Here is a 23,727-nt window from a genome sequence, read left to right as displayed (position 1 = left end):
TTTTATGGTTAGAGGTGATTGATGGTCCCATTGAAAAAAAAAAAAAGTCCTCTTGTTCCAAGAGTAGAAGCTTGGTGTACTCCATGGTGAGCATTATAATTTACTTAGTGTTGTCAGAATCGTTGCTAATGGGTTCGATTCAGGTCAATTTGTATCAAACTGACCCCAAAGCGGTTCAATAGGGGCTGATTCGGTTCGATCACTTTTAATTTTTGTAAGGGGTTTATAGATTTTTTTTAAAAGAAAAAAAATCTTATGATTGTTTTATTTTTAATGGCCCTTGCCATCTCGTGATGGGAAGTTGAGCGATTCGTCTCGATTCCATCCAGATTAAGAGAACCGTTTTGAATATCGATTCAGCCCCCGTACCGATTCTGAAGGTCTGTCAAAGTGTGATTGGTCAGAAGTCAGAACCCAGAAGAGGGTTTTTCTCGGGGCTTAGCCATTCAAGAAAAACAAAAGCAGAGGCATTTAAGAAAAGAAAAAGAAGACTGTGGGATATACGAATTATGCCAAAAATTTCTGCGCCGAGTTGAAAAATAATCTAATAATAATAATAACACAAAATGCAAATCGTGGCGACGCCGAGGTCTGCAAAAGGCCTTTCCCCCTTCCCCAGATTGATCTCCCAGAATAGAATCAGAGAAGCGCTTTGCCGAGTCGACGACGCCGGCCGGATCCAATGGGGAACCACCAAACTACCGCCAGCGGTGCCGGAGTAGACGGGGAGAAGCATCGGCGCCACCGGAGGTTCCTCTTCCACCGGCGGAAGACCGGCATCGGGCCGGTGCTCGGCCGGCCGATGGAGGACATCCGGGAGACGTACTCGATTGGGAAGGAGCTGGGGAGGGGCCAGTTCGGTGTGACCCACCTCTGCACCCGCCGGAAGACGGGCCAGACCTTCGCCTGCAAGACGATCGCGAAGCGAAAGCTGGCGCAGGCCGAGGACGTGGAGGACGTGCGGCGGGAGGTGCAGATCATGTACCACCTGTCCGGGCAGCCCAACATCGTGGAGCTGAAGGGGGTGTTCGAGGACAAGGGGTCGGTGAACCTGGTCATGGAGCTCTGCGAGGGCGGCGAACTCTTCGACCGCATCATCGCCAAGGGTCACTACACGGAGCGAGCGGCCGCGGGGCTCCTGCGCACCATCGTCGGCGTCGTGCACACCTGCCACACTATGGGCGTCGCCCACCGCGATCTCAAGCCCGAGAACTTCCTCATGCTCGACAAGACAGAGGACTCGCCCCTCATGGTCACCGACTTCGGCCTCTCCGTCTTCTTCAAACCAGGTCGGCTCTTCTCTCTCTCAATTGGTAGAGACGATTCCTCTCGCGTATCTGAAGATTCGATCGCGAACCGGTTTGGGGATTTAAGACCCGAGCAGGGTCTGCGAGTCTCGGTAACAACAGCCATACAAACGAAGGAATAAGACGTTTTTTGGAATTTTTCCAGATCCCGTGAGAAATTGGTACTTTTCAAGTTTGTCCCATGGCAATCACATATCTTTCGGTTCATGTCAATGTTATCAAAATCGACCCGAATCGATCCCCTTTAACAAAACGAAACGGGGTTCAGTTCGGCCTTCGGTAAAAAGAAATAGACCCATTTTCGAGCGAATTTGTAGAACCGGCCAGAATCAGGTCAATTATGCCGTCAATCTGTTTATTTAGAATTTCTAATATTTATGAAAAATCAAATTAATTAAAAAACAGCCTTTGAATGGTCCGATTTAAAAAGAATCCAATTCGATTCGATTCAGACCAATTTTAGCGTTTTTTGAAAAAGACCAATTCACTTAATGGACTGATTTTAACAACATTGGTTCATGTATGTTGATTTTTAAACGAAAAGGAAAAATTTAAATCTCATATATATGTCCATTTTTTTCACCTCATTTTTCTAAAAAACAAGCCAAACTATAATCGTACGTTTTATTTGTAAGGTTTTTAACTCATTTTTACTCCTCTTGTCATCTTGTCTTGTGAATTATCAAACGTTTTAATCATGTAATCATTCTTTAATGATTTTTTTTTCTGTTTCATGTTTGTTTGTTTTGTTTTTTTAATGACGAAGGAAAACCCTCACCAAGAATCAGATCACTTAGTGCTCCCATCTTCCTGCGAGGTAAGAATCGGGGTCGAGGACACCACTACCCAGCTTTATGTGTCCCAACCGGAACATGTTTTTTAATGCACCTGGCCCACTGTTGAAGGCTTGACTGTTTTGCTTAAGATGAGCCTAACTTAGACCGATCAGAGCCTAACTCGAGCCTAACTTTTTTTTTTAACCTAAGCTGGGGAAGCAGACCTCTAGGCTAAAGCCCTAGATCCCTTCAGTTATGATAGTGTGAGTTTACCATTTTGCTATCTCATTCAATATCCATGATTGGATGGAATGATTTCTGTAACAACGGTACCAATTACGCTGTGCAGACAACTTGGACACTCATTGATAATGGGATAACTTAGTTTTTGATCGATTTAGCATGTATTCACTTTAGATTTGCAAACATAAGAGTTAAAATCTTTAAAATCTAAGCATACCCGGATATCTCTCCCTAAAATCACTAAAATCTAATCCTACAACAAGAGAGAGAGAGAGGGAAATGATATCAGAGGCATGGTGGTGGAGGCTCGCCGGAGGGACGGGGTCGTCGCTCGCCGGAGGCAGGAGAGAGAGGCAACTAAAGAGAAACGTCGGGAGGTGAATGATCCGTTTTTTTTTTTAACTTTTGTTCCCCGTCCCTGTTCTTTTAGTAACAGGGGTGGAACAGTAAAATACCGTTTCTTGACACGGCGGACACCCATTACACGCCTCTGCCGTGTTCTTTCATACGCGGTCCCAACCGTCCAATTTCGGGCAGAGGACGGTGCATCAAACAAGCCTTAAAGGTGCGTTTGTTACAGGTCCCATGGTGGGGGCACCATTTTCATAAAAAAAGAAAAAGGTTTTCTTATGATAAACGTGGCCTCTACCACTTCCCCACTGTGGGCACGTTTGTTTCAGCGCCTATGAAAAAAAGTCCCGCTTTCCTGTGAAAATGCCCTTTTCTCACAACTTGGGGTGAAACAAATGCACACAGTTCTCATGAAGATGTTTGTTTCTCCCTCTTTCATAAGAAAGTGTTCCCCCAAACTCACCACTCAAGTGTGCCAAAGACCCAAGAAACTTTTCAAGTCTTGTCTGAGCTGGCCAAGGGATTTACTAGCCTTGGTGTGGCAAACTCAATCTATCGACATTACATAGACGTGGGGCACCTCGCTAGTATATACCAAGTTCTTACTTCTGTGACTAACCAATACTCACTGAATGCCGTAACATTAAATTGTGTCGAATAACATAAAAATCTTGACTTTGTCTTGATTGCTTTTGTGCATTAGTCTCGATTATTAGCATTGAAAGTAGAGGCTACGATGAATAACAACATAATTTTTTTTTCATCCTTTAACAAGTCATATTTATTTAAATGGAAGCAGGGGAAGTGTTAACCGATGTTGTTGGTAGTGCATATTATGTTGCACCTGAAGTGTTGAAGAGAAACTATGGACCAGAAGCTGATATATGGAGTGTTGGTGTCATTCTTTACATACTCTTGTGTGGAGTTCCTCCTTTCTGGGCTGGTATGGATCACCACCAAGCTTCCTTGTACATCTTCCTAATATCACATTTATTCGCTTTCTTTGGTGTGACTCAAAGCACCACCTAAGAAGCTATACAAAATCTTAGCAATTCTTTTTGTTCTTCCTCCCCTTTTGGAATCAGGTGTTCTGATTATTGGATATTTGATGGCATTTGGAATTCTTGATTTACAGAGACGGAGAGAGGGATTTTTGATGCTATTCTGCAAGGGCATATAGATTTCACTAGCGATCCGTGGCCTTCCATTTCAGCAGGAGCAAAAGATGTTGTGAAGAAGATGTTAAATCCAGATACAAAGAAGAGGCTTACTGCATTCCAGGTTCTAAGTAAGCGTCAAATTCCCTAAATTTCATTACATTGCTAGAGAAGTCAATAGATGGTGATTGTTGAAGCCACCAAAATTTGACTGGGTTCTGTGTTCCCTATAGGTTAGGTTGCTTATTTCCTTCTAAGCATAACGAATTTCATACTGGTTGCAGATTTTTATTTTGATTATGGTGCCGCCTATAACTGCCATATACAATTATCTTCCAGTTATTGACAGTTTCACTTTCCCACTTAATTGACTGCAGATCATCCATGGGTCAAGGAGGATGGTGAAGCACCAGATACTCCACTGGACAATCACGTTATAAGTCGGTTGAAACAGTTCAGGGCAATGAATAAATTCAAGAAAGTTGCTCTAAGGGTTTGCATCAATCACAGACTCGAGTTTTTTCTCAGAGATGTTCATTGGTGTACACAAATCATAAACCTGAGTTGGAATTCTCTTTTCCATTTGAATAGGTGATTGCCGGATGTCTATCTGAAGAAGAAATTGTGGGCTTGAAGCAAATGTTCAAGAGCATGGACACCGATAATAGTGGGACCATCACCTTGGAAGAACTCAGACGTGGCCTCACCAGTCAGGGATCCAGGCTATCAGAGTTTGAAGTGCAACAGTTAATGGAAGCGGTAAGAGCTAAGCCTTTTCTATCTGATCAAAATGCATCATGAATCACAACTGATTCATTTCTTTAGATTTTTTAATTCATTTCTTTCGTTTGAAACTTGAAGGCTGATGTAGATGGCAATGGCACAATTGACTACGATGAATTTATAACAGCAACAGTTCACATGAACAGAATGGACAGAGAAAACCATCTTTATACGGCATTCCAGTATTTTGATAAAGACAACAGCGGGTAAGTGTGTGTGTGTATAACCTGATTTGCACCAATTGTAAGGATCTCACAAGAACTTTAAGGTGATCATCAGGCAGGGTAGGTTGCAGAAGTCGTGTTACTGACATGCAAATTTGGTTACAGTTACATTACGAGAGAAGAGTTGGAACAAGCGCTCAAAGAGTTTGGAATGGAAGATGCGCGGGATATAAAGGATATCATAGCTGAGGTCGACGCAGACAATGTGAGTTTACAACTCATGAACTTTGTTCATTTTGAGCTTAATAGACTACTCTGATAATAGATGTAGATAGATAATTCTTGAGCATGCAAACGAGACTTTTGACTTCTTAAATAGAAACAATTTGTTCATGGTATGTGTCAGCACTAAATAAGTCCTGATTTTTTATCATGTCATTGGTTTAAAGATCATTGCAAGATACGTATTGATATACAGTGATAGTACTTACTTGAAGTGGTACCAACTGCAGGATGGACGGATAGATTATGATGAATTTGTTCAAATGATAAGGCAAGGCAATCCAGAACCCGCTCCTAGGAGGAGACGTGATCTGTTGATTTGATGTACCTGTTCCGACTTTTGGCCTAGTGCATACTATTATTAATTTGCATGTATTTATCATATATAGTCTCCTTGGGGTTTAAGAGTTGCTTTCTATGTATTTCTGAACAAAATCCTGCTAGTGCATCTTAGCAAGCCATAAATCTTGCATTTGTGCAATTTAGAATCAAGGGCAAGCACTAGACATAGCACCCATGCTTTGTAAAACCTCAGTGTGCCCTGCAAAGCTTAGATATTTTGGCCATCCAATCAAAGACTTTGAAGCAATATCAAGGGGCATGTGCGCACACACAGCTTCTAAACAGCAATTACCATATGATTCTTAAAAAACACGGCTAGTTGCTCAGTTATTTAAATATTATGTCATCCAAGCAGCGTAACAATCCCCAGCTAGAAACCGTGTGTGTGTGTGTGTGTGTGTAGTCTAGAATGAGGTGTCTCTTCTCTATCAGGAACTGTGATTCTATTTTGCTAGAGGGGAACGGTTCCTGCCTCTGTGTGTGACGATGAGGGACTATCGGGGGTTCCTGCATATTAGGATAATTTGACTCTTGAAAATTTTCTAATTTTTGCAATTCCAACTATTAGTTGGTATTCATCATGTCATGGGTTTCAATGTTATCTGAATTGTATTTGTCTCATTATAATAACCACACCCAACAAAAGATTTTTCCAGAAATTTCGTTTTCTAATATGTTGTTTATCTGGATATTTCGATGTATCCAAACAGTGCCTATAAGTCGTTCAAGTTGCCAAGAAATAGTTCCTTTTAAGGGAAAGAAACTGATGTACTTCCACAGGACACCGTTCAAGTTGCCAAGAAATAGTCCCTTTTTACGGGCAAGAAACTGATTACTTCCACGGGTCACCGCGCAGAGAGAGAGAGAGATCATGGACACATTTTGCCATGTTATTTCCATCATATGTTTTTTTTTTAAATTTGAAACAATCCCAAACAGTTTTGTTACAGCAGAAACATTTTATGTAAATAAACATATCATTATTTTGTACATTCTAGCCCAATGAGATTTTATGTGATGCAAAATATTCTAAATATAACAAACATAAAAATAGAATACATCAGCAGCACTGTTTCTACAGTTAATGCAGAATTCAGTAAATAGACCAACCACAACAAATATATTCAATAAAAAAGCAAACACAATGACATCCGGATGTGGTTTAGTTACACCACTGTCCTACGATCACACACGACAGGAAGAATTTTCTGATATGAAATAAAACTGATGCTTCATCGCATTGAAGGTGGTGCAAAGTTTTGAAATATAAGTGTGAAATTTAGTGTAATATAATATATATAATTAGACCCTGATTTTTTTTCTTTTTAAACTTATTTTGAAAGTTCCTTTTTCGAAAGGAAAGCTCAATGAAAGATTTTTCCTTTAAAACCTTTTTTCAAAACACGGGTTTCAAACCTTGACCTCAAATATTTAAATACTTTGCATATATTTGCAAAAATCATTATTTTCTTTATGTAACATTATGCTATAAGTTAACGTAACTATGTTTACATATACCATTTCGGCACCGACCTTAAGCCGATCCTAATATACCATTTCGGCACTGGGTCAATACCCAAAGCATTTTACAAAAATACCTTTCATTCATTTCACAATGTATGAGTTTACAAAACCACATTTGAACACCACAGAGTACCAAAAACTCAAACCAACTCCTAGAAGCAGTCTGAGATCCAGTGTCGCAGTCGAGTCATCTGTGTTGTACCATCTGCCCGGTTACAGCACCTGAAAACATCCAAGTAAAGTGGCATGAGACTACAACATGTCTCAGGACGTGAAGGGGATCGATCTTCACTAGAAAGGATGGCAGAAGAGACCCTCTCACCACCGTTCGGTCGTTCTCGACGATCGACGTCAACGTCTGAATTGTAGACAGGGGCAGAGGAGGAACCACCCGTTCGCCGGTAGTCGATGCCCAGCATCATGCTAAAGCTGCTGTCGGAATAGTGGAAGAAGTTGCAAAAAAAATGAGAGAGTGAGAGTCGATTGTCGATGGCATCATCCACACAACCGCAAGACCATCGATCCGAGTTCGACGTGTTCGTGAGCCTCAAGGGGAACGACCCTTGCAAGGAGGAGGGGTTCCCCGAGCGCCTCCTCGCAGCTCTGAAGCAACACTATGTGTGGACGTTGGACTATGACGATGAAGGGAGGCCAAAGAAGAGGCTAGTCTGCCCATACTCTCTGAATCATACGCCGACTCAGGATGCTGCCTCTTGGAGTTCGCCGACATGGTGGCACGCGGAGGGAGGCTGGCCCTTCTCGTGTTCTTCAGTGTCAATCTCTCGAACGTTCGGTGACAAAGGGGCCCCTTCAAGGCGACGTTCTGGTGGATCTCAAACTACGGGCAGCTGTCGCAGTCCTCCAATCTCTGATGGTGCTTCCTCATCGGAGATAGCACGGGTGCGAACATCGTCCACCACGTTGGCTTCCGGAGCACCATCGCATCGGCCAGAAACTTGTCGTAGGGAGAGGACTCCTATTCTCTTAAGGTCATCGGGCACATTCTCATACAACCATAACAACAGCAGCTGCGGAGAAAGATGCAGAAGAGAGAAGGAAGAGGGGTTGTAGAAGGTGGTGGTAGAGACCCCCTCCACCGGTCGAACAATTGTGCCGAAACCTACGGCGACAGAAGAAGAGGGCTGCAGGCGGCGGTTGCCAGAAGAAACCACGACGGAGGCCGCAGAGGAAACGGCGTGGAAGAAAAAAATTGGAAAGAGGAAGAAGATGAAAGGGTTAGGGTGCAGGAAAACTAGAGAACCTCAATTTTTTATGGTTTATACACTTTTTTAAAGTGTATTTATCATTCAACCCACTTTTCTCTAATAATTTCGGTTACATCCTCTTAAAGTAAGATTATTTGTTGCCTTTACATCAATGTCTTCTATTTTTTCATAATAGAAGCTTTATTTTTTGAGATATTTTAGAAACATACTTATTTTTTGAAAATACCTCAAACAGGGTTATATTTTTGTTTTGTTCACAATAGTTTCTAAACTTTCTAAAATTACATAAAACCACCTAAACTTTTCTATTTAACTCAAAAAGTTTTGAAAATTATGTTTTAGTATTTTGGATTATTGTTTTTCCCATAACTACCTTTTGACTTGTCTGATTTTGCAAAAAATTGCTTCTGGTTTTCAAAATATCTCTCAGAGCTTTATCCAAATAGGTTTGAATGTGGATTGGATCAAGTCGGTACAAGTAGTTTCTTATAAAACCTGGTTAGATTCAGTAATTTTTTTTGAACCCCGTTATGATTTTCTTTATCAGAGAAGAATTTGTAGCATGCATATATTTTTTTTACCCTAAAATATTGTGTGTTTGCAAATTATTTTTTGATATGCTTTATATTTTGTTCATGTTTGGATCATATTATATTTAGATATGATATGGTTTTGTATTTATCATGTTTTATCAAGTTTAATTTAACTAGGATCAATTAAATCAGATGTTTGAATCTAGTAAGGTGACATAGACCTTGTTGGATTTGGTAAAATAATTTAGATATGGTTGAACCTATATGAATCCAGATAGATCCTGTTGAATTAGTTTGGATCCAGAAGATGTTATTGGATTCAATTGAATCTATTGGACCTTCTTGCAAAACTATTATCATACTTGAATTTATGAGTTTTTTTAGGTTATTTAGATGTTGAGCAAATAATTTAACAAAAGATCAAGTATTGAGATATAGTTTGGAATTGTTCTTTGACTCAAAGCTCATAGTATGATATAAACTCAGTTATGGTTTGATGCATGTATAATTTGGATAGTTTCTTATTGAATGGATCTGGTGTTGAATGTAAATAATATAATACACAGATATGAGATATGGATCTAGATTTGATCTGAAGTTTATGTTGGATTCAGAAAAGTACAATGCCCATATATGAAATATGGATCTAAATTTGATTTGAAGTTTATGTTGGATTCAAAAAAGTATAATGCCCATACATGAGATATGGATATAAATTAATCCAGGTTTTATGATGGATTTAAAAAAGTATAATCCCAGGATATAGGATATGGATCCAGATTTGATCTAGATTTTATGATGGATCTAGATAGTATCAAGCTAGATATTTGGACCTAATAATATATTTTATATGGGTCTAGGTTTGACTCAGATAGATCCAGATAAGTATAATGTTAGATAAGTGGTGTGGATCCATTTGAATTTTTAATATGAATTGTGTTGGACTTGATGAATAACATCTCAAGTCAGATTTGGTTATGAACTCATACAAATTCAATGAATTTAGATATAGATTTTTTGAGTGGATTCAGTAATGGATATAAACTTATATGTTGGCATGCTTATTATCATTAGATTAAAACATTAGAAAATGAATAAGCTTATCATGTTTGGCATATTCAAATGGTAATGGGATAACTCTCATTAGATATAGATCTGAAGCATATCTAAATTGAATATGAATATGATAAAGACTTAAATTTTATTATTTATGCATATTGCATATAGTTCGTGATGGCTTAATGCAAATATTGCTTAAATGCAATACATTGAAAAAGTGAAAGTTGAATTATAATTTTACACATGCATGTGGATGTATTTTATGATGATCATCATAAGTCATAATCCTTATGGTATGAATGCATTAAAGGATACTTTTCATGTTTTAGAAGCTTATACATGGTATGCAACATGGTGTTTTTAGAGATATTTATGATTATTTAGATTTAGATATATATCGATCTAAAATGAACAGGTAGTGGTTAATCTGATCTGATAAGAATTTAAGCATAGAAAAATGAGAGTATTTGCTAAGTTTGACAAATCATATTTTATCATGGATCCATGAGTTGATAAAATCCATAGTGTGTATGAGAATATTATGATGTCTTATCTTTTGGTCATGGAAGAGCTATACAAACTCCATGACTAACTAAGAAAGTGAGACCCCAATATGATATATTTACTTAAATATGGTATTGCATATTAAGGGTTTATGATTTAAACTATGACATGATGAAAAACCTATATGGTTATGTGAAATTAGTGTATACAATGAAAATATTACGGTTAAACTCATACCATATATAGAAAGTATCATGGTTCATATGATGATGAAAAAACCACATAACTATGTTAGAAATAACGCATAGCATGTATGAAAAACATTATATTTGAAAATAAAAAAAATACAATGGCTATGTGAAAAATAATATATAGCATGTGCGAAAACCGTAAAGCTGAAAATAAATGATGAAAGGATCTACATGACTATGTAAGAAATAACCTATATCATGTGTGAAAACCTCTAACTTGAAATTGAATGATGAAAAAATTTATGATTATGTAAAAAATAACTTGTAACATGTGAGAAAAACATCATTGAGATAACCCAAGGAATTGTGCAAGTTTTATTTGGTGCTTGTTTTATCATGAAGTGCTACATATGATATATGATGCACCACTTGTAATATAATATGGGTGTTCGCCTCATATGGCGAAGTGAGAGATGTTGGATCTAAGAACTGGATCTAGTGTATGATTCACATTTAGTGTAGCCATAGGATTTCACGTATGGAACCCCAAGGGACCACAAACATTATGGTCATATGGCCAAAAACAACTAAATAATCTTACATGCACGACACATTCATGAACCGATTTTCTACTTTGGAACATTCAATCTACATAATTCGAACAATATAACAACTAAAACATGTGCTCATATGCATGAACCGATATTACATATTTTGGAAAATCATACACATTAATTCAATAATGCCCAAAATTAACAACAAAAAATTACACATGCTAACATGCCAAAAATGAACCTGTTCACACCACAAAAATCCCTATCATATGCTCATGCTTCCAAATGAGCCATAGGGTAACATACCTCTACTAGTTAGAAAATTCTCAAAAGAAACAATGAAATGGGCCACCAAAACAAATCTCCACCAAGCCCCAAGGAGGGGGAGGTTACAGTTGGAGTGGAGGCGGTAGAGAAAAGGGAGTGTGTGTGTGTGTGAGAGAGAGAGAGAATATGTGATATGAGAGAAAGAGAGAGGGTGGGTCGACTAAAGGGACGAGAGAGGGAAAGGAGGGAAGGAAAAGAGAAAGGGGGGGGGGGAGGGGGAGGAGATGGGTGCCACTTGGCACACCCATTAGTCCCTAATCCATACAAACTCTCCCTTATGCCCCTCCAGCCCATTTAAATACCAATTGGGTCCAAACCCTACCCAAAAAGCCCTCATGCAACCCCTTACCACAATATCATCTGGATCTGGATCTAAGTTCAAATTCAAAACCAAAAGATCCAAACATTCCTACAAGGCCCAAAATGCATGGGTTTTGGATCGAGTCTAGATCCAAAGAACCCCAACACACTAAAACCAAACACAAAACTCAAGAAATATGAGAAAAATGCGAGAAATCTAAGGCTAAAAAAAATTGGTGTTACAATTGACACTTAAAACCATGGTTTAAAAACTCACCGAGTCAACCTAGTGACTTGGTTGACTCGATCATTTATTGGGTCAACCTAGTGAATGACCCAAAAATGAACAAAACTCAGTCGAATCAGCTGAGTTTTAGCATAACTCAACCAAGTCAGTCCATGACTAGGCCAAAGCACACATATATACATATATATTATATTATATATATAATTACCTATATTATATGAAATATAATATATATATATATATTATATGAAATATAATATATATTATGAAATATCATATATATTATATATAAAAATATGGTTATACATATATTAATAAAATTGTACATAGTATAAAATATATCATATAATGCATATTATGTACAATATATTGGTAACATATGATAAAATATACATAGTATATACATATATTTACATATTTTATGTAAAATATAAAGTTAACATGACCTGACCGAGTCAAGAGTCAATCAGAGATGAGCCGAGTGACGAGTGATGCGACCCACAAAGAACTCGTGCACATTGAAGTTGGCCAGTTGTATCAGTCGACGCTGCCACGCCAGCGCAACAACAATGGAAGGTCGCACCTACCAGCGTGGACTTCGGTTACTTGCACAATTTTTGTTGAGCTGCCAGTTGAGTAGTGACTCAACTAGTCACTTGAACGGTGGAGAGTAGGCCACCTCAGCTTGTCCAGATGCAGTGAACGGGAGCCTTGGGCGCCCTCTTCAGTTGAGCGGATCCAGTGTATGTGCACCAACTCAGCTGAACAGGTTCAGTGAATTTGACTTGAGCTGAGTGGGACCACTTCAGCAGTTACAATACTGCCATGGTTTTCATTTCTGGTTTTCAGTTTTTGGCAGCCTATAAATAAGGCTTGTGTAACACATTCTGTAACTTTTGATCTTTGAAATATTGAAATAGAAATTGGCTTTAGTTTGTGGAGAGATTTTTTCTCTTGGTGCCTTTGTGCATTCGGTTTCCTAGCTTTGAGAAATTTGAGAATTGACGCTTGGGTCATTCCTTGGGCCAATTCAAGTCAGTTTAGGCTGAATGAGTTGGAATTACGCTAGATCCAGTGCTTTGAGCCTAGATCCGGTGATTGCACGTCTGGCGAAACAACAGATTCCTTTGGAGCTTCATGTTGCTGAGAAGATGTTAAGCGCGCATCCCTCACTTTGAGTAATTGGTGAGTGCCTGACCTTTTCTCATTCATTTTCAGTTTGATCTGGCAATGCATTCACTACTGGTTTATTTGCTTGTGCCACACCTACCAGATCGACTACTTCAACTGCGCCGCGCAAGGAACACTCCAGTAGCCCTAAGAGATCTTTTATAATCTCTTTAGGCTAAGGGAGGTTTTTCGGCTAGCGATCATCTACTGCCAAAGGCAGAGAAGGCCGATCATCTTGAGTCGGCACCGCCGCAGTGAAGCCTTCACAGGTCCCAAGATCTATCATAGCCTACTTGCACTGCCTCGCAGCTTCTGTGCAACGCACACACCATAGCGGTCTGGCATCATCGCAAGCTTCAACATCCATTCCCCCGCGTGCACTTCCTCCTACCACGCAAACCTCCCCCCCCCCCCCCCCCCCCCCCACACACACACACACACACACTTCCTCATGTCATGCAAACCTCCTTATGCGCACTTCATCCTATCGGGCTTATCTCCATCACGCGCACGTCCTCACTATCGTGCACATCTCTATCGTGTGCACGCCACACTGCCACGCTCGTCTCCATCATGCACACATCTGCACTGGCCCGTACATCTCCATCGTGTGCACGCTGCACTGCTGTGCATGCCTTTATCGCGTGCCCATCAACAACTGCCATGCATGCCACCTGCGCGAGCACAAAAATATTGTCACATGAGCTTCTTCCACACATAATGCCTGCAACGCTCATCTCCCTAGCACACTGCTTACTGCAGTGCACATCTGACCAACTACCTGCAGCACACATCATCTGATGCAACTACTTATACAGCCTCCTAGCGTATCACTTCAGTGGCACTGTGTTCGACTGAATTCTCACAGTATCTTGAGGCTGTGAACCTCCCTGCACTCTGGTGTGCAGAATTGTGAGACTGTCCTACGTGACAGCTTGACTGAATAGGCTAGCTGTAGTCTAAGCCTGTTGTGGCTGAATTGTGAGCTGAAAATTAAGATAGCTCTTATTGTTGTTTTTGCGTTGCTTTTAAAAGCCTTGTATCCTAGCATTGAGCTAGACGAAGCCCCCTATTCGTCTTGTAATAGTGTAGTATTTTAGTGAAAACATCAACACAAGTACATACTCACACATGGCACCCAATACAAGGTCCAACAAGAGAGAGGAGCTACAAAGAATAGCTCAACAACTCCAAACTTCCATGCAAAGAGACTATAGAGACCTCAAGCAAGGTCCTTGCCTTCCAAAAATGGATCCAAAAAGTAAGGTCCCACCAAGTGGTATCAAAGCCAATGAAGGCCCTAGACTGGATAAGTTTTCTAGTTCTCATCTTGGAGAAGAAAGATTGTCAAGATCTTTTTATATTGAGACACAAGCCGAATTCATGAGGAAGCTCTCTCATAAAGATGAGGAGTCAAATTCGAGAATGAAAAAACTTGAGTTGCTCATGCTTCAACTCACGCAAAATGTAAATGCTATGGTGAGAGGAAAATAACAAATGACTCCAAGGCAAAATCATGAGACACGGTTTAGAAACGAAGAATGAAAAAATGAAGTTTCTCCTTAGAATTTCATTCAAAAAGCAAAAGTCAAGATAGAGATACCTATCTTCAAAGGGAAAAATCTGAAAGAATGGTTCTTTAAAGTCATTCATTACTTTATTTGCCATCAAACTCTCAATGACCGAAAGATTGACAAAGCTATATCACGGTTAGAGGGAAATGCATTGCGTTGGTATTCTTGGTATGAAATTATGTATGTGAAGCTGGATTGGCCAACTTTCTAATAAACAATAGTTGAAAGATTCGACCCTACACTTATGATCAATCATGTGTGTCCCTAAAACAACTTAAGCAAAAAGGAACGCTAGATGAATATCAAAGTGAATTTGAAGAAGTATGCTCAATGCTTCTACCTATAGACCAAGGAACCTTGTTTGGTTCTTATGTAGGGGGTCTAAAAGATGAGTTGAAAATAGAAGTGCTCGCGACCAATGTACACACTACACGTGAAGCTTACAAAGTCGCCAAGCTATTTGAAGAGAAAATAAAGTTGAGTGTTTCGATTCACAAATGGAAAGGTAAAGACAATCCTAAGTTTGCCAAAACAAATCCAAGAGAAGATGGCAAAAGAGGATGCTTGGTTAAGCCTAAAACCGAGTATGTGACTCAATCACAATTCGTGGAAAAAAGAAAAAAGAATGAGTGTTTTCGATGCAGTGAATTGTGAAACCCAAGCTACAAATGCAAAAGTTTAAAAATTCTCTAGATTCAAGGGGAGGAGGAGAGCGAAGAATCCGAAGAGGAAACACTAGAAAATGAGGGATATCATGCACTATCAAGGAATGCTAGTCCTAACTCGATGAAGCTTGAAGGCAAGCTTAATGGGCACAAAGTTCAAGGGTTGGTAGACACTGGGGCAACTCACAGTTTTATTGAGGAAAAAATGGCTTTGAAAACAGGTTGCCAAATCAAGGAACACCCAATGTTCCAAGTTTTCATTGGTGACAGTGGAAGTCTATAATACACTCATATTTGCCATGATGCTCCACTTATGTTCAATCAATCCAAGTTTTTGGTAGATCTCTATCTACTTCAAATACAAGAGATGGATGTGGTCTTAGGGATCACATGGCTTAAACAGTTGAGAAATGTCTCATGGGATTTTGGTAACATGAAAATGAGTTATAGAAAGGGCAATGAATGTGGCATTCTAAAAGCAAGCAACTCAAAAGATATTGAAAATAAGGAAGTACTTCAAACATTGAGGTCAACCAAGAGGGCCGTATTGTGTTTGGTTAAAAAAAATGAAAAAAAAAAAACAAACATTTCGAATGATTTGGCTAAAGTGTTAGAAGAGTTTCATATGGTATTCAAGGAACCCAAGGAATTGCCACCACCAAGGTCCCAGGATCATCATATTGTGTTAGATGAAAATTTCAAACATGTGAATGTTCGACCATATCGTTATGTGGTTACTCAGAAAGAGGCAATGGAGGAAATGGTAAAAGAAATGCTTGAGTGGGATTATCAAGCCAAGCTCGAGCTCATTTTCTTCTCCAATGTTATTAGTAAAAAAAAAAGATAATACAAAAAGATTTTGCATTGACTACCGAGCATTCAACAATATCACGGTTAAAGACAAACATCCAATACTGGTTATTGAAGAATTGCATGAAGCAAAACATTTCTCCAAGTTAGATTTAAGGGTCGGGTATCATCAGATAAGAATGACCGAAAATGACATCTACAAAACCGTTTTTCGAACTCATGATGAACAATATAAAAATAGATCCAAAAAGTAAGGTCCCACCACGACTTACTAGGTTTTAAAACTGTGCTTAAAACAGCTTGTCTCTACATGGTATCTTAATCACCGACCGATGATCATGTGGTTTTCCACTTGCTACAACTTCTTAGTCATATTTGGACCTCATAAAATGCTAACATATTTAACCTTCAAAGGGTCATATTTCATAGGATCAACACCATCCTATTGATGCAATTTTTTCAATGTGCACTTGGGTTAATTTCAAAGCAATTCATCCTAACGCCATCAGGTTGTTCACTGTTTTTAATACATCTTTTTCCGAAATTTTTGTATCGTGATAAGCTATCCAATCTTGAAGTCTAAGCCACATCGTTGGCAATGCACCCAGCTTTATTTAGAAAGGCTTTATAAACATATTTCAGCCTTGTTACATGGACACTTCTAGGCAGCCAAGGTGTTTGTGTTGAACACGGCTGGACACAGATACCGATACAAACATGGCTGGACATGTGACTTTTTTAAAGTGCAAGTGCTCAAAAAAATTGACATCAGATCAGTGTCACGTGTCAGACACGGGGACATGAAGTTTCCAACACTTCGATACTAGCTAATTATTTTATGACACGTCGTGTCCGACACTTAGACATGAAGTGTCCAATTTACTACAGTGTCTAGGTTACAAATACAAAGTGTCCAATTCATGACATGAAGTGTCCAATGCCTAGTACACAATGCGTCCAGTTTAGGACACTTTCAGGTGTCATGGATGTGAAGTGTTCAACTTAAGACACTTTTAAGGTGTATCTTGGAGATGGAGTGTCCGGTGTCTTAGACATGAAGTATCTAGCTAAAACACTCTTGAATTCCTTGGACACAAAGTGTCTAATTTAGGATGTGCTTTGATGTCTTGGACACTAAGTGTCCTGTATAGAACATATTGGTGTTCATGAAAATAGGGTTTATATTTGGTACAATCGATTGTACTTCAAAACTAGTTTGAATCTAACGATGCCAGTTGTTTTGAAACAATTTAACTTTATAGATGTGTACAGAATGCTCAATTTAGTAGGAATTGACTTTTGGATTATGTTTTCTCGACAAAAAACATGTTTTTATGAGCCGGGTAAATTGATACCTTTATAGCCATTGTTTTTTGGATCGCCGGAAAAACCTGTATATAGTCGGATTCTGACTATCCAAAAGCTGGTTCCTATTAAACAAAACATGTAAATCACATATATGGTGTTAGATGTGAGAAAAAACAAACACGGAGTTCCACCAAGTTTGCTAAGTGCAAACTATTGTAGCAAACCTTAACCCATAAAAATAATGAATAATCAAAATCAAATGAAGTGAGATATACATTTTATGTTTGATTTAACAGCTTCTTTTGTATTGTTTTTTCCATCTCTTTTTTGTTCTTATAAATATATACATACATATGTATACAGAGAGAGTAGAAGGTAGGTGCCTACTCCATTTTGTGCCTACCATAAGAGAACAGGAGGTTTCCGGGTTGCTTTTTCACAAATATGACCATGCAGACGCATTCAACATGGTCACTTTGGTAGGAAAGGACACTTTTTTTTTTACAAAAAAAGGTATGATTTTTTAAGCATTGGATATTTTTTATATTTATAAAAATTTTACACTATCGGTTTTTAAAGCTCATAAAAGTCTACCTATGAGTCAGAATCTGATGATGCAAGAGTTGACGTAGAACACATCTATATGGTCAGATTTGAGAAAAAACATGGAAAATAACCCTTCAAAAGCCTAGTCAGCTGCAGTAGGGCAGCTACTCTCTCTCTCTCTCTCTCTCTCTCTCTCTCTATCTATCTATATATATATATATATATATAGGATTATTATTTGGTGCTATCGAAAGCACACAACTATTGAGCTGGAAATTATATGTTCAACCTTTATTGACTCAATCTCACCGTATAGATGTGTTCAACATGGTTTGTTTGCTAAGGATCAAACCTTGGATCATGCAATTTCGATTGAAAAATATAATTTTGTGTAGTAAATTTTTAGCACATTATGGGCCATTGATTTTTTATGTCCTTAAAAAACCTGCTTATATGTCACAATATCACATCCATAAGGTTTGATTTACAAAAACATCTAAAAATATGAAAAGAAGGTAATTCATACTCAACAGTTGCAGGCCTATGAATTACCTTCTTTTCATATTTTTAGATGTTTTTTGTAAATCAAACCTTATGGATGTGATCTATATGACTTTTTAAATAGAAAATGAGTTTGGAATCATGTGATTGTGACATATAAGCAGGGCTTTTTAAGAAGATAAATAAATTATATATATATATATATATATATATATATATATATATTGTCAATCCTGAAAAGAACAAGAATCAACCTGAAAATCAGCAGAAATCTCAAGGGCAGTATAGGCCACAAGGAGATCACAAGCAAGGCTTCCTAGTTCCAATTGGACACGGGACCGTAAGTTTACCCGGTTCCAACAAACCTTAAAAGAAGTCATGGAATCACTATTATAGGCAAGAATAATCAAATCAGAGGTTCCCAACCCTCTTTCAGTAAAAGTAAAAGGAAGGAACTCTACAAAGTCTTGCAAGTTTCACCGGACTGTGGGGCATGATACTGAGCAGTGTTTCACCCTTCGGCATATTATTCAATATATATATATATATAGATATAAAGATGAATGGTCATACCCCTTTTTCCGTTAGTTCCCATTAGAATGCCTCAAAAATTACACTTTTCAAGTTTTTTTGCTTGATCTGAACTTTTAGACCTGTTTACCATTGTTTACTCAATAGAGTACATGTATTTGATTAAGATTTTTTTATGCTGAGATGTGTTTTAAAGAGGTAAAAAAACCAATGGTTGATATTATACTAAAATTTGATGATAAAATATTTACATTTTTACATCAAATCAATTTGAAAAAAAGTTTGTTTCTTAGCAAATAAGCAATGATAAACACGTCTAACAGTTCAGATCAACCAAAAAAATACATAAAAGTATGATTCTATAGGGCCCCTAACCGGACCTAATGAAAAAAGGGGTAGGACCATCCTCTCTCTCTCTCTCTCTCTCTCTCTCTATATATATATATATATATATATATATATATTATTGGAGGCACAAAACTACTGAGCTGAAAATCATGGGTCCAAGCTTTATCAACTCAATATGACTACATAAATGTGTTTACCGGATACTCCAAACCACAAGAATCCTTAGAATGGGATTCCAACCGAGCACCTCTTGTTTTGAGAAGAGTTGCTCTTTGGAGAGCACAGGACGATGAAAGTTGTAAGCTGTGTTCGGGGGGGGGGGGGGGGGGTGAGGGAGGGAGGGAGTTATTGTCTATCGTTGGCCTCCATGGTAGAATCAGTCAGGGAGGCCTGAGAGGCGGTGGTTTACCCTGTGGCAGATGTCAGCGGTTCGAGTCCGCTTATCTCCAGCTCGTGATCTTAGCTGAAGGTATATGATAGCACCAAATTTGTTTGCTAAGGATCAAAGCTTGGAATATGTTACTTCGTTCTAAAAATAAAAAAATTTGAGTTGTAAAATCTGTGCATTGTAGGCCGTTAATTTTTTAATCCCTAAAAAACTGCTTACATGTTACAATCACATGATAATATTTCCAAGGTAAAAAAGATTGTATAGAATGAAAAGGATAAGTGTGTTCCTTCCAGTATCACTTCACTATGCAACTCATCTTGAGCACTTCCCTTCCTTTTAATACATCACTCTTGATACTAAAGTCATCATTTGAAGGTGGACAAGGATAATTCAGAGTTAACTTTTCTTGATATCATGCCATGGTTGGTACTAGAAACACCTACCATAACATCGATCATGATGACCACCACCCCGAAATCATCAGTCAGAGGAAACAGATAATCAGAACTTCCTTGTGCTACAGAAACCACAGAATTAAGATGCATATAGAAACTAGTAACTAGTGAAATCATTACAATTTATTATTGAAACAGTATACAGAAAATGAACAGCTGACAGAGTTTGGAGACGTTACCAAAAGAAGAGAACTTCTTGTTTGCTGAGATTGATGATTTTGATGCAAACGCAAGTACTTCAACACATATAGAAATTAAACATAAATTCGGTTTCTACTAACCAGAGAGATACTTCTATCAAGCAGAGCAATCTGGTCACAGATGGCCAGTTGGCGGTTCAATTGAAACAATTCTTCATAGTGTATGTCCATTACTGAGTACCCCCAAAGCTTGGAACCCATTTGAAGAGTTTGCATATGCCAAATTTACAAGTACGGACTTCATCCAGCATGAAAGAGAAAAGGCTGGAAATGATCCCGGAATGCACACAAGGTAGCATCAACACTAGTTTGATCATGTTAGCGTACAAGCATTTGTATGGGTGTCGCCCTTGATGCTGCTGTTATAAGCTTCAAACATGTCTGGACATTCATCATTATGCTTAAGCACGTATTCTTCGTAGAACACCTCATCTTTCATACCCAAAATCGTAATCAAACTGTGCTTCCCCTCGATAAGCTTCTTAGAATCCAAGGTCCTGATAACAACGTGCCGAGGAATGACTCTCTTCTTCATGCTGAACGTCAAGAGAGTCGGGGTCGAAGCAAGTTCCGATGGATCGTACCCAAGCTCATCCATGAAGAAGCCTAATTTCTTCCGCAAAGTGCTTGCAGACAGCGTCATGAAAAACGGGGCCTTCCGAAATGCCACTAATATGTTTTCCTGAGTCCACCCGAAGCCCTTCAGCACCTCAAGTTTTGCATTCCACAGAGTCTCGCGCATTGAAGCGGCGACAAGTGCATTAGGAAACATCCCGGAACCAGGTTGAAATCCCAACCTAATGGCCTTCTCCGCCATCTTCTCGAGCGATCCCGGCTTTAACGTGAACATCATCGGCCACCTTACCAGAAGCGTCGACAAGGACCGGTCAGGGATGCCGTGGCTCTGCAGAGCCGATATGTTGATGGTCATCCTCTTCTCCACGTCGGTAGCGAGAAATGAGGTCGAGCAGAGCCGCTTGATGGACCTGACCACCCTTTCGTCGTCGGGAAGGAAGGTCCTGAGGACATCAACCATTGGTACTATCTTCTTCTTGAAGCTCCTACGGAGAATGCGAGGGTTGGATGAGACGACGTGAGCAACGTCGGTGCCGGAGAGGCCCCAATCGAGGAAAGCCCTCACCTTGGGCCTCAGGGTCTTCTCTAGCTTGGCCCCTAGCAACGCAGGATTGCCAGTTATGGCTTTCCTGATCTGGATGTCTGTGAAACCGCTCCCCCTCAAGAAATCGATTATTACCTTTGCCTTCTGAACGCGACCTCTGCTTCCTAGCACCCCGCATACGGCTGCAGCCTTTCCTGAAGGCAACCCACATGAGCTTATGAGGTAATCGACCATTTCTGATGATGTGTAGTCGTGAGGAGATGGTGATGATGATGATGATGATGGGCAGTTTTCATGGATGGTGGTGGTCGAAAACTGTAGCCCCAAACGCCTCCAGAATGGAGAAACAAAGTTGGGTTTGTGCACATTTCTGAAAATGGAGTGTTGCCGGATGAGATTCATCACCCCCAAGCGCCAATAATTAACAAGGAAAAAGCAGAAAAAATTAAAGGAAGAAAAGAGGCAACGTTCCTTCCATCGTTACACCTCACAGTAACAGCAGGAACATCCTTCCAGTCGAGACTGTCTATGCTTCAAGACGAAGGTAAGGCATGGCAAAGGGGTCGAATGTGAGCCGAGAAAACCTAAACCCCATTCTCGATCCAGAATCCAAATTCTAAAGAGTTGGTGGATCCTAGTCCGGTCTCATTGTATCGTTTTGGATTATGAAAACTTGTGGTATTGGATCCACAAAAAATGGGTAAAATATATTGATTTTCATGCGAAAGGTTGTAATATTCTATCATATTTTCTCTAGTTGTAGGCATTAATTTTACGTTAAATATAGTGTTTTATATAAAGTCAAACGTAAGTTCATATTTGATCAAGTGTTGTGAAAGGCGCAAGGAATTTTTTTTGAATAATTCAATTATGAAAGATTTTTTCTCACGTTTTTTGACAAAATACAATAATATGTAGAGATAGAATTTGTAAAAATATCAGACCAAATAAATATTTAAGATTTCAGAGGCGGAATTTTGGACTCATATGCAAAAATCTGAAATTTGTACTAAAACCTTGAAGTTGACTTTATTTTTCAAGCATTTAAATTTTTAACTATTTTTAATAGATTCAAATAAAGATATTTGCTTATTTACAGGTAGTAACATTTAAGTAAATGTTTTCGTTTATTTCTTATTTTCTTTTTATTCTTTATTTACTTCAGTTATTACATGTTCTCATTTAACTTTATTTTTTAATTCTTCGTTTACTTAATCCCCTTATTTAAATATTAGTTTCATCCTCATATCCTTCCCTTCGCCCTTCTACAAATACCCTTTTGGGGTATAGGAAAAGGAAGTGATAAGAAGAAGAGGGCCGAGGAGTAAAGGGTGTTGGGGAACCTGCAGGGCTGTGTTAGGTAAGTAATTAATTTTGTTTTTTTTTAAATTAGGCATTCTTAAATTATTTTTATATGTAGTTAGTTGTAGTTTTGACAATTAGATGTTAGGATTTTTATTAATCTAGTTTTGTAAATAAGTGGTTATAACTTTCTATAAGTAGATATGTTTTATTAAATTAGTTTTCTAAGCACTTGTGGTCTTAATCATTAGAATTACTCATAGTTCCCATGATCAAAGCTAGCTTTTTCTAAAAATTAGTATCTTAATAGTTATAATTATAATAATTACAATTAAGTTTGTTACATGCTGGCCCCAAAGGGGTTTTGGGTAGTGGGATGGGACCTTGGCTGCTAGGCATGTGGTTTAGGTACAAATCCCATGGGTCTCACCCCTTGCATGGCGACTCCCGGGGGGCAAGGAGTAAGCCCATGGAGTTTTACACTAGGACAGCAATTGTAAGTACAGCAAGCAAAGCCAGTGCGACTAGGTCTCTCATCTTGGGGCCAGTTTCTCCATGTAAATATATATAAAAAAAAAGTTTGTTACACTCTGATTTTCTTGTAATTAATTTTGGCTAAAGCTTCTCGATTAGGATTCCTTTTATTTCAAATGTTTTAAAAGTTAGCATTTTGCTTAAGTACTTGATTAGTAATTAATTTGATAAATCCACTAATTCATTCTAGGTTTCATATCCCTCTCAAATTACTGATCTTCATAAATCATGAAGTTTTTATTATTATATATGGTTTAACCTCTTTTAAGTTATATGGTTTTGTAAATTGTTTTGAAAAGCCATCAGAACTCTTTCAAAAGTAATTAGCTAAATCTCTTAGAAAGTTAATGATTGTTTTAAGCTATGTCACAGGGACACTCCAACTTACCCTCGTGTCATGTG

The 23,727-nt window shown here is 38.6% G+C and overlaps 2 protein-coding genes across 2 annotated transcripts; one reads left to right on the top strand and one right to left on the bottom strand.

Moving 5' to 3' along the window:
• Window positions 1-796: 796 nt before the first annotated feature.
• LOC149841031 (calcium-dependent protein kinase 17-like) lies at window positions 797-5,736 on the top strand. Its single transcript, XM_090004642.1, has 8 exons — window positions 797-1,289; window positions 3,477-3,620; window positions 3,813-3,965; window positions 4,212-4,327; window positions 4,426-4,593; window positions 4,696-4,823; window positions 4,947-5,046; window positions 5,294-5,736. The coding sequence occupies exons 1-8, from the start codon at window positions 803-805 to the stop codon at window positions 5,384-5,386; spliced, it is 1,389 nt and encodes a 462-aa protein (XP_089860768.1). The 5' UTR covers window positions 797-802; the 3' UTR covers window positions 5,387-5,736.
• A 14,495-nt stretch (window positions 5,737-20,231) lies between these two features.
• On the bottom strand, window positions 20,232-22,101 carry LOC149841030 (uncharacterized). The gene has a single exon (XM_090004641.1). It carries the CDS (start codon window positions 21,889-21,891, stop codon window positions 20,683-20,685), a length of 1,209 nt encoding a protein of 402 aa, XP_089860767.1. The 5' UTR covers window positions 21,892-22,101; the 3' UTR covers window positions 20,232-20,682.
• Between the last annotated feature and the right edge of the window lie 1,626 nt (window positions 22,102-23,727).

The sequence above is a fragment of the Nuphar pumila genome, chromosome 4 (assembly GCF_984573655.1).
Source record: "Nuphar pumila chromosome 4, dmNupPumi1.hap1.1, whole genome shotgun sequence".
Lineage (NCBI taxonomy): Eukaryota > Viridiplantae > Streptophyta > Magnoliopsida > Nymphaeales > Nymphaeaceae > Nuphar > Nuphar pumila.
This window is presented reverse-complemented; position numbering and strand designations above follow the sequence as displayed.